This window comes from Solanum lycopersicum, chromosome 9, assembly GCF_036512215.1.
Source record: "Solanum lycopersicum chromosome 9, SLM_r2.1".
Taxonomy (NCBI): domain Eukaryota; kingdom Viridiplantae; phylum Streptophyta; class Magnoliopsida; order Solanales; family Solanaceae; genus Solanum; species Solanum lycopersicum.
This window is the reverse complement of record NC_090808.1, coordinates 69,527,416-69,550,715: the sequence shown is the minus strand read 5'-3', so window position 1 is coordinate 69,550,715 and position 23,300 is coordinate 69,527,416. Positions and strand designations below refer to the sequence as shown.

The following is a 23,300-nucleotide window of genomic DNA, read 5'->3' as shown; positions in this document are numbered from 1 at the left end:
TTATTAATTTATTTATATTTTAATTTATTTTTCACTTCTATTTTTATTAAGATGACATGAGTTGACCTTAAATGGAGAAATATAGTCAATGAGGACTCATAGAGACGACTCCAACCTTTTTTAGGACCAAGACTTAGTTATTGTCGTTTATTAAGTAAGGTACTTACAAGTTAAAAACACTTACAATATTTACATGCATGTCTTGTGGATTTACATAATTTATCAAAACTAAATTTCAACAAGAGCTCAGTAGATGAATACATTATGAAATAGTGTGACAATTCACCTGAGCATATGAACAAATCTGAGGCACCCAGGCTAGTCACTTGGTTCAGATTCACCCTGTAGCTTTAAACATGGATGTTCTTGACGCTGCATCTGGAGTTTGATCCCAATAAGATAAAGATATAAATAAGCAAACTGTACAGATCAAAAACAAGTTAAAATTAATGTTTTTTTTTTTGAAAAAAAAATACAAATTATGTTTATAAACTACGTACTACATAAAATAATTTTTTTCTAAAATTTCCAGCGAATCACTACATAGGCTATAAATATGGAACATTTTTTTTGTGTTTTATTATGATAATTAAAAAACAATTAGGTAAATATTTCAACTTAGCCATTTATACTTTTACTTGAATCAAACTTAATAAATATCATAAAGATAATTTATTCATGGATTAAGAAGTAGTAACACCAAACTATTTAATATTATCTTGTCAATATTTATAATAATACTTTTAAATTATAATTTAACATATAAAATTAGACGTGCCTCGTGCGGAAATTCAATATCACGAAATTTATAAAATAAAACTTAAAACCTATCCGCAATTAAAACTAAAACACTATATTATCTTACACACAAGATTACGTAGTAACAAACATTAATAATGTAAAGTAAAATGATAATTATAACATCTTTCATTTATCCATCAATCTATCATCTTTAATGTGATTTCATAATTTATCCTTTTGCTTTAAGGAAGTGTTACTATTTGATATTTTTGGGGAGCCAAATTAATATAAACATGAGATACTAAATTTTCTAATAAATAGATAATCGTCGGTGAAGGATAAATAAATTTTAAAAGGCTGAAAAAGTGAACAAATATTCTAATTCTAACGTGTAGAAAGTTCAGCTCACTTTTTTCTTTACATATATCATTTTAAAGTTCCCCATTTAAATGTGTCACAAGTAATTATTACAATGAAGAATTAAAAGAATGTATCATATTGGACAACATTTCAACTTATTATAAATATTATACAAATCTATTCACTTTATTTGGGTGTTCATTAAAAAAACATACCAAAGTGATGAAGTTCAAATTGAAACTACACTTCTATTTCTATTCCAATTGCAATGTCAAGGAACACATGTATTACTTCAAGAAAAGTATTTACAACTTGCAGTAAATTTAAAAATATGTCCATACTTCACATTGAATATAAACAATTAATTTATTGTGTAGTTATCTATGTCTTTGGGATTAAAAGAGGCTCAAGTCTAATCATATTCCTGTATAAGTCATCTGACACATCCTTGAACATATATCAAAAGTATAATACTTCTTGTCTTCTTTTCCCATTCACTTCACACATCAAGGTGCGATAAAGTTTTTAAGGTCTTTATGACCTTACAATGACATACGAAATATGGATTTTATCTTCAAGAGATGGTAGTATAGATCTTTAAGAGTTCTTTCATTATACCTTCACCAATTTCACTAGAGAAAACTTGCATGAATACTCTCTGTACTAACAAATACTTATAACAGTAACTTTACAGAAACATATGCAACAAAGTTTAAAACATGTACTCAAAAACAACAATTAATGGCGGTAATAAACATATCAGGCGTTGTAACAATAGGATGAAACAAAAAGGAAAAAAACTAAGTCCATTGAATGCACAATATCCCTTTAAGGAAATTATTCTCATCTAGTACCCGAGGTTCAAAAAAAAATAGATCCTCTCACGATAGAACGATTCTATTCACAAGTGTATTGATACAAAAACAATGGTGTTAGTGAGTCACTCAACAGGAGCAAAGTACACGAATATCTTATTGTGTAGAAGTGCAGAATTTTTCGTTGTTTTCAAATGAGAGGAAATCCTCAGTTATAGACAACAAAGGTAATGAGAACAAATATTTATTGCGCGTTATCGGAAAGGTCACAACTCTTTGAAAAAGTTACAACCCTTCAAAAAAGTCACAACCTTTCATAAAAGTCGCAACTCTTCATAAAAGTCACAACTTTTTACAAAAAGGGAAGGCTACTTTTGGAAATTTAAAAAAAAATCTTATTTGTGGTTGTGCCACGTAGGCAGGCCTAAGTCTTCAAGATATTGTAGTATAGATCGTTAAGAGTTCTTTTCTTATACCTTTTAACAATTTCATTAGAGAAAACTTGCACAAAATACTCAATTAAGGTGTGTTATTTAATTTGTACTAACAAATACTTATACTAATAACTTTTCAAAAACATAAACATCAAAGTTTAAAACATGTAGTCAAAAACAACAATTAATTACATAAGCATAAATTAATGATTGTAAAAAAACATACAAGGATATGTAACAATAGAATGAAACAACAAAGAAAAAAATCGAGCCCCACGAATGCACGGTATCCCCTTAAGAAAATTATTCTCTCTTAGTACCCGAGGTTTAAATGAATAGTTCTTCCCACGATATAATAATTCTATTCACCAGTGTACTGATACAAACAACAATGGTGTCAGTGAGCCACTAATCAGGGGAAAAGTAAAGAAATATTTAATTGTGCAGAAAAAGAATGCAAAATTTTCCTTATTTTAAAATAAGAGAAACTCCCTTTATTTATAGACAACAAATAATATTGTGCTTATCAGAATGGTCACAAACTCTTTGAAAAAGTTACAACCTTTCAAAAAGGTTATAACCTCTCATAAAAATCGCAACTCTTCATAAAAATTACAACTTTTCACGAAAAGGAAATGCTAGTTTTGAAAATAAAAAAATTAAAAGGAAATCCTCATTTGTGGTGGCGCCACATAGGCGAGTCTAGAATTCTCAGTGTTCAGGAAGGCGAGCGCTTCATCGCTTAAAGCGATGAAGCGAAGCAGTGCGAGCCTTCTACGCTTCACAAACTAGAATGAGTATGTGAGCACTTCATTGCTTAAAGCAAGCGATTCATGGCTTAAAGCGTGAAGCATAGCCTTATCGATTTTTTTCCGCTTCACGTTTCCCTGGACACTACTCTTTCATATGTATACATGATTTAAAAAATATACTTTTAAAAAAGTGAGTTGGCCCGGCATAACCGCCTACGTACCTATGGGTTGGGCTAACCATTTCTCGGCCCACAAAACGATGAGTCACGCTAGACTAGCCCATCAAATTTTAAAGCATATATTGGCTAGCCCAGATAGGGTAGGCCAACCCATACAACTCTAATAACAACAAAAACAACATAGCAATGGATTTTTTAAAAAGCAAAGATTAATTAATGCAAAAAAAGTTAATTTGGATTAATGAAGAATAACAACTAAAAAGAACTCAAAAAATCGAGACAAAAACTGAAAAGGAAGGCAAAGAAAGCTTGCAAGAAGAAAAATGAAGGAACCTAGTTTCAAATATCCAACCATTGCCCTTATTGTAATGAACTGTCTCTGCATCATTTAATGTTCCGTACGTGTGGATGCCAAGCTTAATATACATAGAGTTTCAATCGAGGTCATTGGGTAGTGTGTCTTGTAACTAGTCAAGTATGCACAACGTGTACCTAACCCTACTAGTTAGTTGACCACGCACCATCCCATAGAAAGCTAATCATAAGTTTCTAGGTTAGTGGGATATAGAATTGTAGATCTTGAATTGGGATACAAGGCTCGATAGAATCATGCATGTTGTCGAACATGTAAGCTTTATGGTTGATGAGGACAACCACATGGTGTGGTATCGCCATACAAAATACACACTGATTAGCAACCACATGGATCGGGTCATTGAGGATTAAGTTTACTAAATTTCACTTACTAAATTTCACTTAGTATTTGTCTTAGAAAATAAATTTCCTATTACTAATTAATATTCAAAATGCATGCATGCTAGAGGCCTACTTGTGTGCACTAGATAGGGTTAAATGTGTAGGTGTTACAAGTACAAAGTGTTGCAGTAGATGTTGCAACGCTATTATATGAATTGGATTTTATGCATTCTTAGATCAAGTTAGAAGTCACAAGCCACGTAAGAGGGTGGGTGGCTTTCACATATGACACGGATATGTTCCTATAAGTGAATACCGACATGCACTTGAGGTGGCACCTGCTCGTGATGGAGGTGTCGAGAGTAGAAATAGTGGCGAACGCGAACATGATCAAAACATCATATACGATGATCATTGCCCAATTGATGAGGCTGATGATGTATGTGCCGCTCCCACATAACTGTCTACTCTGATAGGTTTTGTGAGTCTCTTAATTTTAACAAACCTATCGAATTAATTGACTCTGACAGGCTCATTTCATGATCTACCTCAACCTTGGCTCACTCTTTTACTAAAACCAAGATGCCTACATCCATCTGCATAATAACATTGATTGGGCTTCTTTCAACATAGATGATTGTGGGTTATATGTACTACGAAGAAACAATCAACGTTGAGACACTCTTATTAAAAGTGCTCGTTTCAGCGCTTAAAACATGATGCAAGTCGAGGGTCAAACGCAAGTGAGATGGAAAAAGCGCTCAGTTCAGCAAAATAAGCAAGCGAGGAGCATAAAGTATTGCTTTTATGGGGGATGATATTTTAGGTCTATTTTTAATTTATTTATTTTTTGAAACTGGTAACGTGTGTGTGTGTGTGAGAGTGTGCGTGTGCGCGCGTGTGTGTGTGTGTGTGTGTGTATATATATATGGAATTAGATCTGCACCATGACAATGCTATCTACAATTACAAAAACCCAACAATCCTATGGACTACAGCTTCACAAGGAACCTATCATTTAGCTCTATTTTTAAAAAAATAATTGCCACATTCTTGCATATTTTCTTGATTTTCCATGTTGCTGCTCTTCCCCACTTCTAGGGTATCAAGGTAAGTTTTTGTCTTCTCCTATTTTTTCATTTTTCTTCTTCTCTCTCTTTGTTCTCCTTTGTTTTCTATTCCTTTTCTCTTCTCCTTTTTTTGATCTTTTCTCCTTCTCTTTTCACCTCTAATTTCTATTCCTTTTTTTTCAATATTTTCCCCTTCTTTTTTCTATTCTTCACTTCTTCTCCTCCTTTCAATTTTTTCTACTCTCCTCCTCCTCTGTTAGATTACTGCAGCTTCTTTGTGCTCTGCTTTGTTATTTCTTCTTTTGTTAGTTTTTTTCTGTTTTTGTGACTTACAAATATTCAAAATATCTTTTTGCTAGTGATTGTAGTGAACATTTGTAGCTTTTTTAATTTAGTTCTAGTATATATTATTTACATAATATTTTTAAATTTTAAAGATTTGATTATTATGCTGCTTCTATAGAGTTTTTGGTTATTTATATATATGAGTTCAATATTTTTTTATTATTGTATGAAACTGTGCTTTAGTTGAAAAAGAAAAGTGTGATTTGGTTGTCCCTTCCACGAAGGGAACCCTTATTGCTTTTTACCGCTTCTCGCTTTCCAAACCACTGGTTGAGATGTGAAGGGTGCAAGACGGTAGAGTTTCATTTGTGCCAACTGCTTTGTAGATTATCTGTCGATTCGCAATTAGTCTTTAAAGATTAAAATACATATTAAAATATGTATCATTTATTACAAAGAAGTACTTATAGTTTTATAGTTCGTGCATACATTAAAATTCATCGATTTTCCATCAATGAAATGCTTTCAAGCCATCTGCCTAAGACAACATCAAGACACAGGTTAAACTTCTAATAATATTTAATTCATATCAATACATGTTCAATATTAGTTTAAGTTAGTAGGTATTTATTTAAATTAAACTTTGTAACTTCGCTTGGACCATGCTTATGACTCCACCACGACACGTGTTAGGGGTAAGGTTTGTGTACGGCACACCCTCCCAAACCCCACTTGTAGGACCAATAGGTTTGTTGTTTTTGCAGCTTCATCTTTCTGCACATGCGAGCTCTTCTTCTGATGAGTTAACATTGTTGTTAATCTCTTTGATGCGGTAGATTTCTTGTGACCAATATAAAGAATGGGGCAGTCCAATCAATCTGAAGACGTGAAGGGGACATGCTTGGTGTGACGATCATGGCTTAGAGCATTCTACTAGGATGACCCTAGCTATGACCAAGATTGCATGGGTTATGGGGATGGTATGACCTAGGAGTGTCAAAATGAGCTAGCTACTATATACGTAATCCGCCCAAAAGCTTATGGTTGAGCTCAAGATAATTTGAATTGGGTACAATATCAACTCATTCAAGCCTTAACCCATTTTAGAAGAATCTTCAATTGAGCCCAATTCAATTTCCAATTTCCAATTTCAACCCATTTTCAAAGTTTTTTTACATTGATGTAATATATGTTCCTATATAGAAGGTATAAATTATTATTCATTTTATATCTTCTAGGATTTATCTTTTCTTTTGTAACTTCTTATTTTATTTTCTTGAGTTGAAATTCAAATTGTGGTTATAAAAGTTAGATAACAATATACTAAAATTATTGAGATTAAGTGGGTTAAACCAGGCAGGTCATGAAAAAACTCATTTAAGCCCAAGTAAACTTGGGCGGGTTAGGACTCAACTCAATTTGTATTTCACACCCCTATTATGACCCTAAGGACGACAAATATGCTAAAAGCATAAGGTTGTGTGAAGGTTGTATAAAAGTAACTAATTTGTACATATAAAGGTAAATATTACTCCCTCCGTCCCAATTTATGTGGCACCATTTGACTTGATATGGAAAAAAAGTTTAAAAAGCAAGACTTAGAAAATTAGTTGTCTAAAAAATACACATTGATTGTTAACTCATCAACATAAGAAATATAACAAAAGAATAATAAAAATCACCAAAAGACTGACAGTTTGAAAAATATGTAAAAAATCAGAATAAAAATTCAAAAAAGAACTAACAGATGGTTTACTTCTTTTTGCACCTCACTTTGGTCCATTTAGACTTTCTTCCCCTCATTTAGCTTCAGAACTGTGTCTCAGAGAGGTGATTGTAGTAAAGCACATTAATTCCAATATATATGATGGAGACACTCAAAGCATGGCAAATAATGATGGCATTGAACTTATTGAGTGTAGACATGAGGACACTACAAGAGTAACATTGAACCAATTTGGATTTATGCCTTGATGGAATTACAACAAAGGCCATATCCTTACTAAGAAAATGGAAGGAACTTACATATCTAGTGGAAAACAAACTATGGATGATATTCATTTATTTACCTAGAAAAAGCATATGATCGAACACCAAGAAAAACTCTTTGGTGAATGTTGCAAACAAAAGGAATTCATGTTACAAATATGAATGTTATTGATGTGAAAACAGTAGTAGAAAATTCAAGATTCCTCATAATTGTGGGTTTATACTGAGGATCAACATTAACCCTTACTTGTTTACCCTAGTTATGCATAAGTTAACTAGCATAATAAAAGCATCATGAAAGAGATTCTACTCCTACTAGGGTGGATAGTAAAGAGGAGCAATAAATTCTTCAAGTTCTAGATGTGATTCCAATTGATAATAATGTCTGACTATATAGGTTGCAATCAACTCAGACGAAACACGTTCTTACTCAATTTGGCAAGAAGGTAAGATTCTTCATAGTTCCAAAATTGACTAGCAGTTTAATGTTTAACCTATTCAAGCACTATATTCTTTAACAAAACTTAGTCATGGGGCTTAGGATTTCCAACCAAACTACACGACTTCTCAACTCAACCTCTAATACTCTTTCCAAATGGAAACCCAAACAAATAACAGGTCTTGTTATACATCCTTAAGCTTTATTAACTTAGCACAAAACATAGTAATGAGGACGCATACATCTCCAACTGACTATAGTTACAAACAGTAACACACCCAAACTTCTTTTCCCAAAAGAATTACCTGTCAGCAGACTAATCAAAACAGTACAATGCAAAAGCAATTAACTGATAGATTCAAACCACTTCTACCCGTAGATCATCCTGAAAACCATCCATCATCAAAATGATGCAAGGCACAGGGCACTATATCCTTAAAAAATGTCATGGTTTTGACCTAAAACGTAATTTTGTTAGTTTTACATGCACAATGCATGTTTACTTGTGAAGCATGATTTACACAGAATTATATTAGAACTACAATTTAAGGTAAGCCCGCTACATTCTAACATCCCATCAGTATTACATATCTCTGAGGGGAAAGGCAATTATTCAAGGAACTATGAGCTAAAGAAGACACATCTTCTTCAACCAGTCTTTTCCCCTCTACAAGGAGGCCTTAGCTCATGGTAATTGAAGAAAATTAAGGCTTATAACTTGTACACATGGTTGATGAACACTTTCCCAAAAAAAAAAACTCGAGCTTCAGATAATGGCATCTTCATTGCATTTAATTTTCTACAGAGAATTGGGTACTAAGGAAGAAAAAATTGAATTGGAAGTATAGACAGAATAATTGGGCAATTTTGTACATAGACATTCATGATCAGAATGATAGGTGAAGGAATTTATAAAGCCGCAAAAGAAGCTCCAGAGCAACACTAGACTTTGTACAAAGGCAGAAGAAAATTACAAGTCCTGGAGCAATAGGACATCTGAACTGGTAGAAGTAGGCAAGCCGCGAGAGTAAGCAAGCAACCAAAGGCACCTCACTTCGAGGGAAAGACTTCTGCACAAGAGGTAACTGTTATTAGTATAAGGGAAACGCCATCATGATAATGAGTGAAAAGCTGATTAAAAGATAAAGAATGAGGCTACTTTCAACAACCGGCACTTGGTAAACACATGAATCGATGCGTTAGACAGACCGGAATATGACTCCGGTAAGGACAGTGAAAAATTGGGAGAATAAAAACAAGACACCAGAAACCGGATAACAGAAGGTGGAAAAGAGAAAACTCACTAATGTTCCGGTACATGGTTCCCTGTACAGAAGGTCAATGGACGGGTAGTTCTCATCAAGATCGGAATTTTAAAAAAAAAAAAAACTAATCACCATTTTTGGTGATCCTATAGTTTCACAATAATGTCACCCTCATTACAGGAAATACTAGCATATTGAAGCCGGAAGCATCAGAGCTCCGGCTTAAATTCCAAAAGGTGCCTCTAGTTTGTTACACCACTCAAGCACTACTAATGACTGTCTTTCACAATAGATGAATTCAAAAGTTTCTAATACAAGACTTCACAAATGTGTTTAGGACTTCTGGTATAAAGTAGGGCACGTACAAAACTCTTGGAATGCTGCCTCATAGCTTGATATTATAATCTAATGCAGGAGATCAGCACCCGTGGATATTGGAATATTGGAAGTGGAGAAAACAGGAAAAACTTTTACGTTCTGTAGAGCTAAATATGTCATAAATACATGGTATAGTACCTTGCTTGATGTTATAATCAAAATGTACCTTTCTAACAAGAACTGGCACGGTTTTATTTTGGGATACTGAGAGTGAAGAAAGAGGAATACTTAACTGAGTACACAGTATGCATTCATCTCTTGGTGTAGTAAGTGGTTCGGTGGATTAATCGAGGAGTACACAACCAAACGTGAACAGTACCGCCATCATTAAAAGTAAAATTGTGAAAGAGAGTTGTAGACATCAGCTTATTGAGGTGAGGATATGAACCTAGACAAGAAGGTGTGGAGGTCAAGGATTACCGTACAAGGTAAGCATGCAGCCGAGTGTTGTCACACTTCATGTGGGAGAGACAGGGGCTAGCCTCATCTCCCCTCTTCCTTTTTAGTAGTAGTATGTAGCAGTCCAGTGGTTTCTTATTCTCCGATGTGTACTATTGTTGTTGTTTCATTTGCCTAACACCTTGCTATTTTTGTTGTCATATTTTCTTGCATCACTACTTTGATATCTTCTCCTTCGAGCCGAAGGTCTGTCGGACACAGTCTCCCTACCACAGAAAGACCAGGGTAAGGCTTGTCTACATCCTACCCTCCCCAGACCCCACTTATATGACTATACCTACACTGGGCATGATGTTGTTGTCATTAAACATCTACATTTCACTTATCTTGTGATATATTGGACTTGAGAGGCCCATTCACACCCATCACATTGCCAGTCCTACTTGATTCTATGTGTACCATTTTCATCATACCGTCCTCTGGGAACATCTACTCTAAACATCCGAAGTGATTGCATTTATGCACCGCAATTCTATCTCATCTCACCTCAACTTCACTCTTCTTATGCTAGCTAACCTTGAAATCCATATGTTGAGTCTTTTACTTCTACTTAACTTAAAACTTTAGAGTAGTTTCCATAGTTCAAGCTTTTGGTTGACACTAGACACTCTTGCTAACTTTGTAAACTAACTCAACATTGACTACAAAAAGCATACACCATAGGGACCTCATCCTATATTCTTTAGATAGCTCATGCATAACAAGGGTAAACACGTACAGAGACAGTACCAAACTTTGGTGAACCCACCATAGTATATATTCTTTTGGTCTCCTGTTATTCCTACACTATTGACAGTTCCCTTTTATATAGCTTTATGGCAAGCTATTGATATATCAACTATGAATTTCATTATATTTTCTACACACGATTGCATTTTAAAAAAAGGGGGTGTACCGTGAGTTGGCTGTGAGGTAGAGAATAGAACGAGCTGAACAGAATTTTCTCAAAGAGCTGCAATCGAACAAATTGATATTTCATGCTACTAACTTTGTATATCATTACTAGCCAGAACTAACATACATGTAAAACTATAGAAATAACATGACAAAGCAATAACCACCATCAGACAGTTTGAGATAATCTGTACATTCATGATGATAAATAAAAAGAAGAAGATCAAGATATTTACAAACCTCTTTTATTCTCCTTCCCAATCTATTAACTCACTGCGTGGCGCATACAGCTTTGCCATTCGTTCCTCAGCTTCAGTATCATTTACTACACCTCGGCATCTTGGGAACCCACAATAACACGCAAGTTGTTCATCGATAGATAAGAATCTGCAACATGAACAAATACAATTTAGCACCCAACAGATGGAGTGAGAAATACTAGTCTAGAGTAAGATGAGTGAAAAACCTGTAATCATATGTCAGTTCTTCCCATTGTTCAATATCTCGTTTGGAAAATATGATTATATGGTCAATGCTGTTGACACTTATAACTCTTGAGTAGCAATTTGGCTGCACAAAAAGTGCAAGTTGTGAATTGTTGCTCAATCACAGAATGTCTTCTTAAGTACAAACAACTAAAAACACGAACACATTTTCAATTGTAACATTCTTTCTAAATAAACTCATTGACTAGGCCAATGAAATATACATCCGGATCTCACTGAGGAATCTACATGTGATTATCTATCTGATGTATTATGCTTAGATGCCACTCCCATAACAAACAGGCATGGAGTTCTGAAAGGAAAGAAAGACTTGAAATTTGTGGCCTAAAAGCCAACAGATACTTTTGAGGCTTAATCATTTCACCAACAATAAAATGGAATGTTTAAAGTCAGATCGTCACTATATATAGAAAGGTGACATTCTTTTCGGACGGACTTAAAGAAAAGAGAGACATATAATAAGGGAATGGAGAGAGTAATAATTGACATGTCAGGCAAAGATTTATATATCAGCCCACTGTGGCATTCTCATGAAACTAAAATTGATAAAGTACTGAAACTACTTCAACATCAATGGATGAACTTCTTGCTTTTGCTTTCCCGAAAAACACAACAGGAAAGCTTAAGACTTATTAGATAAATGTTGCTCCCAACATAATAAATAACCTTTCAATGCGGGTGTTTTCCATCTAGTGTGGAGACAAAAGTTGACCCCAAGGGTACAAAGCCATCCAAGGAACAGGGAAATAGGTAAGGAAGAATCGTACTTCACATGAATGGTTGATCAAATGTGCAATGCTTCCAGCCCTTGTGGCATCTATAACACGCTGATCATCAATTCGGAACATGTATGTTCCAGCCCCCTGAAAGTAAAAATCATGTTATAATATGGTGAAACAATATATTTTCCACCAAATCACCAACTGGGGCAGCTTAGATCCTTCATCAAGCTAGTGCAAGAAAATGGAACAACCAAAATTGAAAAGTGATGGCTATGAAGTGCATAAGTATGTACTTATCACAAACTCAGCACACAGATGTCTAACTTCCTTCAATAGATACTCCAGCTACTAGGTATTAAGCATTGACCTTTGACAAGAACAAGTAACATGATCACCAAAAATTCATTCCTTGTGACTAAATGTCCTACGCAGAGCAATGGAACTTAGGGGTATTACTTTTGTAAGTACAATTTTCAAGCCTTACTTACGAAGAAGTTTATTTACGGAACGAACAGCTTTCGTACAGCAGGTATTCATGGAATGTAACCTTTCCTTCTGATACGCATCATATTAGTGAACTTGTATCCTATCTGTGGCTAAAGAAACAGAGAAGATGCCATTATAGAGGTTTGCAGCGATTAATGGTACTTCCATCAATTACTCCCAATAACAGCCCAATAATAGTGAGTGTGTTTGGAATCCGCGTATTCAAGTTAGGAAGGTGTATTTGGCGGCAAATGTTGTGTTTTACAGCTTACACTTCTTGTAAGTGATAAAGATTACATTTCTCTCCACCAGTATTTAAAACTATAACTTCAATAACCACAAATAACTGCTACTACGGAAATCAAAAGGATTATTAGAAACCACAAGACTGACCAAGTAACACATAAACATCATAAGCCAGGATATAGTTCTTACCACTAGTGAGTTGTAAATTAGGTGCTCCCTTCGGTCGGCAATAGGAGGTCTAACGAGTTCTCCAGTGTATTCAATTACCTATCAAATAAAGGAATTATCAGTCCTTGGTCTTGAAACTCTCAAACAAAAGAATATAAGCATGAATATACCAATATGGCTACTTGCACACAAGTGGTAAGGGGAAAGATTGCATACACAACACCACCCCCAGAACCTACTTGTGGATAACAGGGAATATGTTGTAGTTGCTCAAAATCATATAACTGTAATAAAAAGATAAAGGGACAAATTACCATGTCTCCTGCTTTCTGAGGGAGCTTCGCAAAGATGCCAAACCCATGTATTCCGGATTTCCCTGGAGGTAATGACAATGTCAAAAATAAATTATAACCTGTAAGAGAGGGGGAATAGTGGTGATACCAAGAGCACAAAAGGAGGCTCAAAGTAGCATCAGCTAGCAACATAATCTAGTTAGGGATTCAGAATATTCAAATCGATCTACTTTAAGCTTTACTTAATCAGTTACTCTATTTCTACCATGAGTTATAACACGACAGAAGTCCCTAAAAGTGAAAGGCAATATTAGAGGATAGAATAAGATCGCAGCTGTACACAGAACACATCCATATACCAAGACAATTTTCATTTTTGCTTCACACAAGGTTACAAGATATTTAGCTTACCGAAGGCTAGTCTTTGGCCTAACGTTTCTTTCATGTAGTTGTATTTCTCAACCATTGAAACAATGCTCCTCGACGTAAGCTGTGAACACCTCAACTTTTGAAGGTCAAAAGTGTGTTTAGAACCAGCACATGAGGAAGACAATGTGTTGCTCGATTGATCATGTTGACTATGGCCACCAACCAAATATGGCCTATTTTCTACATACAATCGCTTCAACGATGCAGCTGTAAGGACTTCAGGTTCTTTTCTTCCTCTTCTTCCAAAATAATTGTAAGGCTCTATTCAATAACGAACCAGAAATCAGGAATCATGAAATGCTTTGTTACACAGTTTGCACACAGAAAATAGTACAAAAAGATGCCATCAATATAAAGCATAAACCAAAATCATTCATATAATTACAGATATTAGAATAATGACACATAAATACTAATGGAGAACAAGAAAGAATAGCACACCACTGCGAGCACATCCAGAAGGATTTGGTGGAGGAACATAGTCTGAATATTCACAAGCTTTTTGTCCCACACACTCATCAACAGCAGGACGCTCATTAGATACAGCTCTATGCTTCTTGCAGAAAGAAAGCAACCGAATGCACTGATCTAGTTCATCGTCATCCATAGGGATTAAATGCAATCTGTCTTCATCCTCAAGCTATAAAACATTAACATCAACAGAAGATAGGTTAGCATAACAAACATGCGATAAAATAACAAAAAGAATTCATACAATACATTAAAAAAAAGGAGCACTACATCAAGAAGAGATCACCTCAACACAGAAGCCAGCAGCACGTGCACAAAGAGGATGATAAGCCACCCTACACACAGGGTTTGAGCACTACATCACAAGATAAGAAGGTCAACAAATTAACGAGCAGTTGAATAAGCATATACAGAGTACTACTCAATCATTGTGATATGGATACAAGTGCCTCCCCAAAAAGGTCAAATTAATAGTATATAGAAACGAACGAAAAGAAGAGAATAATGATATAAAGAAAGGAAGAAAGATAGTGCGAGAGAGAAATCGAGAAGGCGGAACTTATAGACAAGATGCAGAAAAAAGAACAGAGACTCCATTTCAATAAAGATAAATGGTCGTTGATCAGTCATTGTTTATCGTATATAAGCTAAATTTATATCAAGTTTTTTACTAATCAATTGATAGAAGTCCTAATGACTATTTTTTCTGAAAAGTACATCTCTGATTCTCTTCAGAGGCACAGTAGAATGCAAGACAACTCATCCAACCGCACTTAACATTTCTAATAAATTTGTAGACTACCAATTAGCATTGCTATTCTTTAATATTTGAGCGCAATTATTAAAAGATGATCCTAAAAAAATAGAACACGGATTAAAAAATTACAGCTATATTGTAATCTCCTAAAACATTACATGAGGTTAGGATGAAAAACAACCACAAGGTTACCTGAATGCAAGCTCCATAAGGAACAGAACAGATACTACACAAGAGCTTCCAGCGGTCCTTCACAAAATAGCAAAAAAAAAAAAAAAAAAATCAGAAGAGATTGCGGCAAACCCTATCTATGTGGATAGGGTCCACAAAAAAAAGACTTTTTCTTTTGATAACCAAGCAATGAAAACTAATTGCATAAATCAGCAAGATCTGATATAATGACAGGTACAAATCGTGCCTTTTACATATATTGCTAAGAATCAAAAATGCAAATGGCTAGTGATCTCAAGAAAATCTTTAAAATAGAAACAGAGCACAATGGCTAAAAATAGTAAAGTAGGCATAGCGGAATCATCAGTTCATCACTATTCAAGGTAATAATAACATAGGGACGATAGCTGGTACATAATTATGAGACACTAACGAAGTTATTTTATGGGGCTTGGCCATTATCAGTAGTATAGCCACATAAAATAAGACGTTTGTCAATGTAGAGTGAAGTCTATTCATGCATTATCATTGAGTCATAAAAGACAACTATGACTTGATTCCTGAACAAAACATGGTTGGGCCCCTTTAGAAGTGCAAACAACAGAAGAGGGCAATACTGAGGGGTGTTTAGACAATGATAAAAGTAAAATAAAACAGTAATAGTACCTTGTTGATCCTGCTCAAACCATCAATTGGCTCCATTTTCTTTATGTCGGATAAGCAAGTTTCTGAATCATGGTAAAGAAAATCAGTGAAATTCACCCATCTACGAAAATAACAAGTCAGCAATGTGAAAAAAGAAAAACAATAATAACCTGGTATCCAAATGGCACAAGCAAGATGAGCCCAACGTCCATCAGTTGTAGGCTTCATAGCACCACCTAATTAACATTTAAAGTAAGATATTCTTTAAAAAAAAGAACATTTAAAGTAAGATACACAAGCAGGAAACAAGCAGGGTAAATGAAGTGACAAATGCAAGCAAAAGGAAGTACCAATAACAGGGCACAGGCAACAAGGGGGAGGGACTACTGGAGCCCCTGGACGACACAAATTGCATAACCAAAGTACTCCATCCATAGGCTCCCGCTCACCATAGCATCTAGCGTGAACCTGAACACATCATCACCAGCAAAGAATTTTGAACCGGAAGAATAGAACCAAATATTCAAACTCTACTAAGAAGTAAGAACACAAACAGCTCACTCTAATATCAAAAGTAAAAGAGATTGTCAACCAGCATAGAAAATTGCAACAAAGTTTTAGCATCCATAGGGAGGAACAACAGAGTCAAACCAAATCATAGATAAGTTTATTCATATCACTCCACCAAAATTTTATGACCACCAAGTGCAAGTGCAAGTGCAAGTGCAAGTGCCAAGGTGCAGCAATATGCAGACAAATCTCTCAAAGGTAAAAGAAGGGATTTAACGTCAGGAAAGTTCTCACCTAATTTTCAGTTGAGACAAAATGGAAGCATCCAATAGGCCTTTTTGACATAAAATGTAAATAATCATTTTGCTCAATAAATGTAAAAAAAAAAAAAAACAACTAATGCAGAGTTAACTGAAAACAGACAATTAAAACATCCTGCACAATAGATGTGTGGATAAGAGAAATAGCAAGCTGGAAAAACCCTGATTCAAAAGAGGAAAAGGAAGATACTACTACATTTTGGTCCCAAAAGGATGGAGAGACAGAGATGAGTCCACTCACCATCATTCGGCATTTGTCACACTGCAAAAACAAATTATTCTCATACTCCTGTAAGAAATAAACCTACATCAGCATGATCCAAAATAACTATTTCGTAGTTACTACTCAATTAGGCAAAGTCAAAAAGATACAGATTATCCAGATGCAACTTCACTAGTAATATATAACAAGAACACCAAAATAGGTAAAAGAGTCCTCCAAAAATAGCGCATAAGCTGAAAAAGAAAGAGCATAAGTAATGAAAGCAGTTCCTAACCTCATCCATATGGCAAACGTTGCATTTGTCCAGATCTTTCCATTTAACACGGACAGACCTATAACCAGCCGGCAAGTCTTGATTTTTTGAAGACGCCAATTTCAAGGATTTTGCAAGAATCTTGGACTTTGATAACTCCTGACAGCATAATATAAGCTTTAGAAACTGGAAAAAAACATAAGCAAAATATAGAACAAAGCTTTCTGATACAAGTAAGTCATGCACAGATTAATCGCTCTCCAGTCAACAGTTATACAGTCATATGATCATTACATCCTGAATTAAATGCCCATCAACTTGTTATTATTCGTCTACCAAGCTTCTTCTGAACCTATGCCCTATAATTCTGACACAAATTAATAATTAATCGCTTCATAATAAAGTTAAATCCGTAAATCTGTTCAGTCCGTGCATCTCTTCCTACCTTCACAATGCAACATATTATGTCCAGAAAACTCTTATATATATCAATAGAAGACTGCAAATGGAAACTAATTTCAAAAAAAAAAAAAAGAGAGAGAGAGCGACTGCAAATGGAAACATCTCAAGGGCTTCTAAATCATAGTGAGCTTAACGTTATATATATAATATAAACATCTTATAAAAATTGCTCCAATGAGAAATATATGTTTGTCAACACCTGCAGAAATAACCTCATAAAACATGTTCAACTGAAACAATACATAACTCTTAGGTTTGTGAAAGCAAGGCCTAAATGAGCAAAGAATTAGTGTTCTCAACAAATATAGTGAGAGAAATATAGAAAAAGAATATTATTGAATTGTTGTTATGTCTACATTATTACATTGAGACCCTATTTATAGACCCTAGGATACAATCCTTTATCAAGAAGGATTCTGTTTAGTATTCCTATTCCTATTCTAATAGGATTGTATAGACATATTCCTATTCTAATAGGATTGTATAAACATATTCCTATTCTAATAGAATTGTATAAACCTATTCCTATTTCAATACGATTATATAAACCTCTTCCTGTTCTAACATATAGAAACAAACAATTATGAATGAACCAGCCATACCCTTGGTTCTAAATTACATAAGATAAGCATACACCAAACAAAGCAGTGAACCAATACAGGACCCAACATTTTGGAAAGGTTGCACTACGTCATACAGGCTCTAGAAAAAAATTGCATTTTTTCATCTCAAGCCATTTCTTCCCCTAAAACTAACCAACTTTTATTTTACCACCATGACTTACTTCCCGTTCATATTGCGCTACTAGAAAAACTGTGATTTTCCACGCAAAAAAATGAAATCAGATATGTAACTGCCAAATAAAAAGCATATGGTCCGATGTCTGAAGAGAAAAGTATGTACATAAGCAGACATATGGTAGTTATCTACCAATCAATCAACTAGACCTCAATCCCAAACAAGTTGAGGTCGGTCAACTAAAGATTGTGATCCATACATAAAGACACATTTATAAAGATTGTGATCCATACATAAAGACACATTTAAGAAGAACTCTAAATATTCAAGATAGACTTATATTTGATTTATGCATCATCGAAGGCATAACAAGAATCTGCTGCCTTCCATTGCGACAAGATAATGGGATAGTCTGTTCTCTTCATACATTCTATTATAGTTATATGGCATAACATTTGTCAATTGATGCTTTCCACCATATTCAGCTTCACTTGAAGATAGAGTGCATTTTAATGGTCTTATTTGTTTATAGAATGTCTGTCTCATCTTATCAATTGATATGATTCGGTTTCAAAGTGTTGAATGAGGAAACAAACCAGAAGATAATATAATCACTTAGATCGTATTCAAAGAAAAATAAGACTGTAATAAGACAACTGCAAAGTCAATGGTCTTAATAATATCAAACATGCTCGGATTTTTCAATAATAAGATGGTGAACAGAAATCGAAAGAACAGAACCACCAAAAGATAAAGTTGAACAGAAGAAAACTAATAATACCTTTATAAGTTTCGAAATTTCAGGATGAGAAAAGCCAAACATATGAGAACCTGATCCAAAGGTCCTTTCACTTTTACGGCTAGATATTGATTCATCAAAATTGTCAACTTGTGTCTTCCTCATCTGTTTGTAAACTTTATTCCAGCAAGCAGATGGTGAAGATCCCTTAAACTGCAAAACAAGTGCACCACAATGACTAACATTAGCACTTCTCTGAACATTAATGGACTAAAATTAATGTCTAAGCAAAAAATACCAGCTAATTAAAAGAACAGATCAACTAGGTTTTCCAAGATTGCGGTAGAGACCATGAAATGTTAATTAGACACTAATGTATCAAATTAAAGAGGGAAAATGGTAACAAGCTGATGCGGTAGAGACCATGTTTCGCTTGGCTTATGATCAGAAGAGCATGTCTAACTCTTGAGATGTTACAAAGAAGAGATTCACAGATTTTTTTGAGAAAGTTAACACGGTATTATAAACAGAAGGAAGTACACCAATAGTGTGCTCCTAAGTAGTTACATCAAAAATATGAAGGGACATCCAAAACAAAATCTATCACCCATATCCTAAGATTCACAGATTTGCTCAAGGTGATTAATGTGTGATCAGGAAACAGAGGTAAATAGTCATTTGTTTCTACACTGCAATACAGCTGCAAATATGTGGAACGTGTTCTTACGTATTCTGGAAGTAAGTTGGGTAATGCCTAAAACCATCCTGGAGCTGTGGTAAGGATACAGAGACAGTAAAACACCTCTTTGTACACTGCAATTTCACTGACCATCTGTGGCAGATTTTCCTTAATTTCAGAGGCATTTCTTGGAAGATGCCTAGTAAGATTGATGAGACTCTTTTCAGTTGGGAGGAGGCTGGAGTTGGGTACAAACAAAGAAAGATGGAGGATGATCCCTGCTTGTATATGGTGGACTATATGGAGAGAGAGAAATGATAGATGTCTTGAAAATAGGGACAACAACCTGAGGCAAGACAAGCTTAAATGTATTTGTTGTTCTGTTTTTGGTGTACAAATGTCTACACCAATGAGACTGAGTCAATCATAGATGGTTTAGGGTCCATCTAGTTCCAGGCTTCGCATTGGAAGGACTTTAATCTTTTTCTTCTTTTTGTAAATATGGTTTTTCAGTACTACCTAAGTACTGACTGAAATACAAATGTTACTAGGTCAAAAAAACCTGGAGCTACTCAACAGATGGAAGGGAATTGGAAGAAGAGGCCAGAGCGAAGATTGGTGGATGAACATTCCAATTTGTATCTAGTGGACTTTATGGAAGGAAAGAATACCAGATGTTTTAAAGGCAAAAGCTGTAATGCACATAAGATCAAAATGAAATGCCTAAGCCTTTTATTTTTTTGGTGTAAACAGAATATGGTGGGGGGAGGTAGTAACTCTAGTTGATTTCTTAGGCAAACTGTAAAGCTTTTTAGTTTTTCTAAAGGATGTGTTCCACCCATTGTGCGTTGTAAGTGCCCCAACTCATCATTCTTTTGATGATGATTTTTTATGAATACAAAGTTACTTCATCAAAAAAAAAAGAAAAACTTACACACTAATGTGTCAAATTAACCCCTATTAGGAAAAAGAGCAGAAGACATCAGAGCCAAGAAGTTGATATATGACAGCGTAGATACTAGACGATTCATCAGAGGTTCAACATTTCACAAACCAATACTTCAAACAAGGATGATGGAAGGTAGAGACTTCTACAATTTAGCTGGTAATAGTCTTCCAAGTTCCAAAGTTCAAGCTGAGACACTTTGCACACCCAAGTCAAACCTGAAGAGGCTGCCATATAAATTAACCAAAAAGGCCTCAGATGTTTTGCAAGAATAAGTTGTCTTGTTCATAGTCTTACAACATGAAATACATCAGACTGACAGGTGTTGTGAAAAGCACTCGCGTAGTGTTTTTTTCCTCCACTGGGATCTGAACCTGAGATCTTATGGAAATTGTAAAAAACTATTTACTTGTATCTTGCAGCAATAGACAATACCACTAACCAAAAGGAGAAATGGAGTACTAATCAAGACTTAAGAGCACTATTGTCAATTGCCATACTTTAGGTTACAAGTACCAGCTATTTGTTTAATGAAAATTAAAAGACTTCAAAGAAACTATTTGTAGAAGTCGATATAAAGTGCCAAGAAGTTGCAGTTGGTTCATAGGAGACTATTACGACCCCAAAGAGTTGGATAGTGTGAAGGTGAAAGATCTATGGGTTATTAACAAGACTCCATCAAGAAAAAGGATGTCGTGATTTAAATAGAGCATCAAGATCTAGGTGATAAAAGAAAGATATGGGATTGTGGTCTACGTTGCTCGAACTCTTCAAAAAATTTGACGGTGTGAATGACAGATCCTTCAAAAGTAGTGACTTTTGGAGGATCAGACATGGGTGCCACAATATTTTCGGGGAGTCTGAGCAACATAGATTATGGAGAGGGGGTTGGAGGACTAAAATATCACACTTCCCTTCGCGAGCAAACTGTGGAGCAATATTTTGAAGTGGTGGTGAAGAGTTTAGTAGTAGCATAACTTCTTAAGGTAGAGTATATGCATATTGAGATTCATCTCCTAACATTTTTTGTTTTATAAGTTTCACACATCTACAGAATACAATGCTAGATTGGCTACACTACGACGGGTAGTTCAGATTTTACATGAAAGAGATCCAACAAAACTTAAGAGTCAGAAGAAACCTTTAATACTAGGAAGTAGTCTAATACTGAATTTCAAGACTTCGATTGCTCCATAAATAAATTCCTAGTATGACAACTAGAATTCTTAATTACATAACAGTCGGCCTTTCCCTATCCACCGATTTGGACTCCAAGGTTCCAAGAAAGGTGTGTTTCTTAAGTTGGTTGCCAACAAGGACAATGATTTCGAAAATTAAGAATTTGAGGATTACATATCTTATTTGGTATTTTATGTGTAAGAGTGTGGATGCACAATGGATCATCACCTTTACATTGTCGAATAATATCTCACTAAAGGTGGAAAATCTCTAGGTAATTTGGCTTGCAATGGGTGATGCCAACAATGTCAAGAAGGACTTGTTAAGCTAGACATCAGGAAAGAAAGATAAAGAAGCTTTTGAAAGGGTAGAGAATAATCTATATATCTATATAAAAGGACTTCGGCCATGTGAGAAGGCACTATCCTAGGCTAGGGTTGCTATTATCTAATTTAATAGATTTTTGCATTAACTTCCATTTATTTATCTAATTTCCTATAGTTCTAAATTTGTTTTCTTAAATTTCACCTAATATAATTTTTAATATTTATCTCTTTCCTCATTATTAGGTACCATTTATAATCTTTCGGAAAGGGGTTCCATATTTCACTACAACGCCGCACCATTTCCTTTCTTTTAAATTTCAAACCAAATTCCATTTTCTTCCACTTCTTCTTTTCTCAAATTTTCTTCCCAATTTCGCGAATTGCCTTGTTAATAATATTCCTTCTCTTCATCCTATAAAACTTAAAAGTAAATTTGGGAGATAAATCCTTAACGGGATAACTTTAATTTAGAAATGTCTTATATCATGTGTGGGGATGTTGTCGAGGTGCTCAATTTTTTCCATCTAATCAAAATGTAATTATCTCACTTTTTTAAAGACATACTACATCTCTATCTTTATTTGTTAACGAAAAATGAGCTTTTTTTATGATTATTAATAATAAAGAGAAGGAAAGTAGAGAAAAAAAGGAAAGATGGAAATGTGTTGAATGTATACAAAACAGAAAAGAGTGTACACAGTTCTCTTTTCCTTATTTAACTAATATGAAACATTTGAATTTGTGTCTTAATTTTCTTTTTTCACTTTTTAAACTTCCTCCCATTATTGTTCCTCATTGATGGCATAATTTGTAATTCTCTTTCATCTAAAATAACTACTAGAAAATTGAAAGATACAAAGAGCAATATATGTATGAATGTTGTGTATATATGAATAAGGTTGGTAAAATGATGCGACATATCTCTGGCATCAAAATATAAATTTATTGTTCCATTTTAATCCCAGCATTTTGTGATAAGATTTCAAATTGAATTTGTCCTTTCTTACTTTCTCTTATTTAAAGACCCTTTACTAGACAATAATGTTTCCTGACTTTTAATCCTCCTCATTCCCTCTTCAGAAAATTTTTCAAAAAAAATGATGGAAGTACACCTAACTTGAATGCTAAAATTTTCTTATTAAAAAACTTTTAAAAAGTATGCATCAAAAAAGTTGTTTATCTAGAGATATAATTTTCTACTTGATAATAACTCAAAATATAGACATTTTGATCGAAGTTTATCCATTATAAGATTGTTTTTATAATCTTAGGTTA

At 34.5% G+C, this 23,300-nt stretch overlaps 1 protein-coding gene across 7 annotated transcripts in view; it reads right to left on the bottom strand.

The window, feature by feature from the left end:
- LOC100736465 (trithorax) overlaps window positions 1-23,300 on the bottom strand; it is a 38,014-nt gene that overhangs the window by 5,697 nt on the left and 9,017 nt on the right. For 2 of the 7 annotated variants that reach the window (XR_743353.4, XR_002028573.3), the window contains exons 10-26: window positions 18,938-19,108; window positions 16,978-17,115; window positions 16,722-16,769; window positions 16,001-16,118; window positions 15,821-15,886; window positions 15,672-15,733; window positions 15,027-15,083; window positions 14,364-14,432; window positions 14,048-14,246; window positions 13,589-13,867; window positions 13,199-13,260; window positions 12,906-12,983; window positions 12,030-12,125; window positions 11,223-11,326; window positions 10,997-11,143; window positions 8,735-8,830; window positions 287-378 (exon numbers count right to left, since the gene is read on the bottom strand). Coding sequence is in view for 1 of the 7 variants with exons in the window: in XM_010328625.4 (XP_010326927.2) it covers window positions 11,002-11,143; window positions 11,223-11,326; window positions 12,030-12,125; window positions 12,906-12,983; window positions 13,199-13,260; window positions 13,589-13,867; window positions 14,048-14,246; window positions 14,364-14,432; window positions 15,027-15,083; window positions 15,672-15,733; window positions 15,821-15,886; window positions 16,001-16,118; window positions 16,722-16,769; window positions 16,978-17,115; window positions 18,938-19,108 (1,689 nt within the window). In the remaining 6 variants the exon portion in view is untranslated. Of the gene's footprint in view, window positions 1-286; window positions 421-8,525; window positions 8,831-10,996; window positions 11,144-11,222; window positions 11,327-12,029; window positions 12,126-12,905; window positions 12,984-13,198; window positions 13,261-13,588; window positions 13,868-14,047; window positions 14,247-14,363; window positions 14,433-15,026; window positions 15,084-15,671; window positions 15,734-15,820; window positions 15,887-16,000; window positions 16,119-16,721; window positions 16,770-16,977; window positions 17,116-18,937; window positions 19,109-23,300 lie in introns of those variants that run through there. The other 5 variants (XR_743354.4, XR_002028574.3, XR_743351.4 and 2 more) reach the window with 4 other exon arrangements.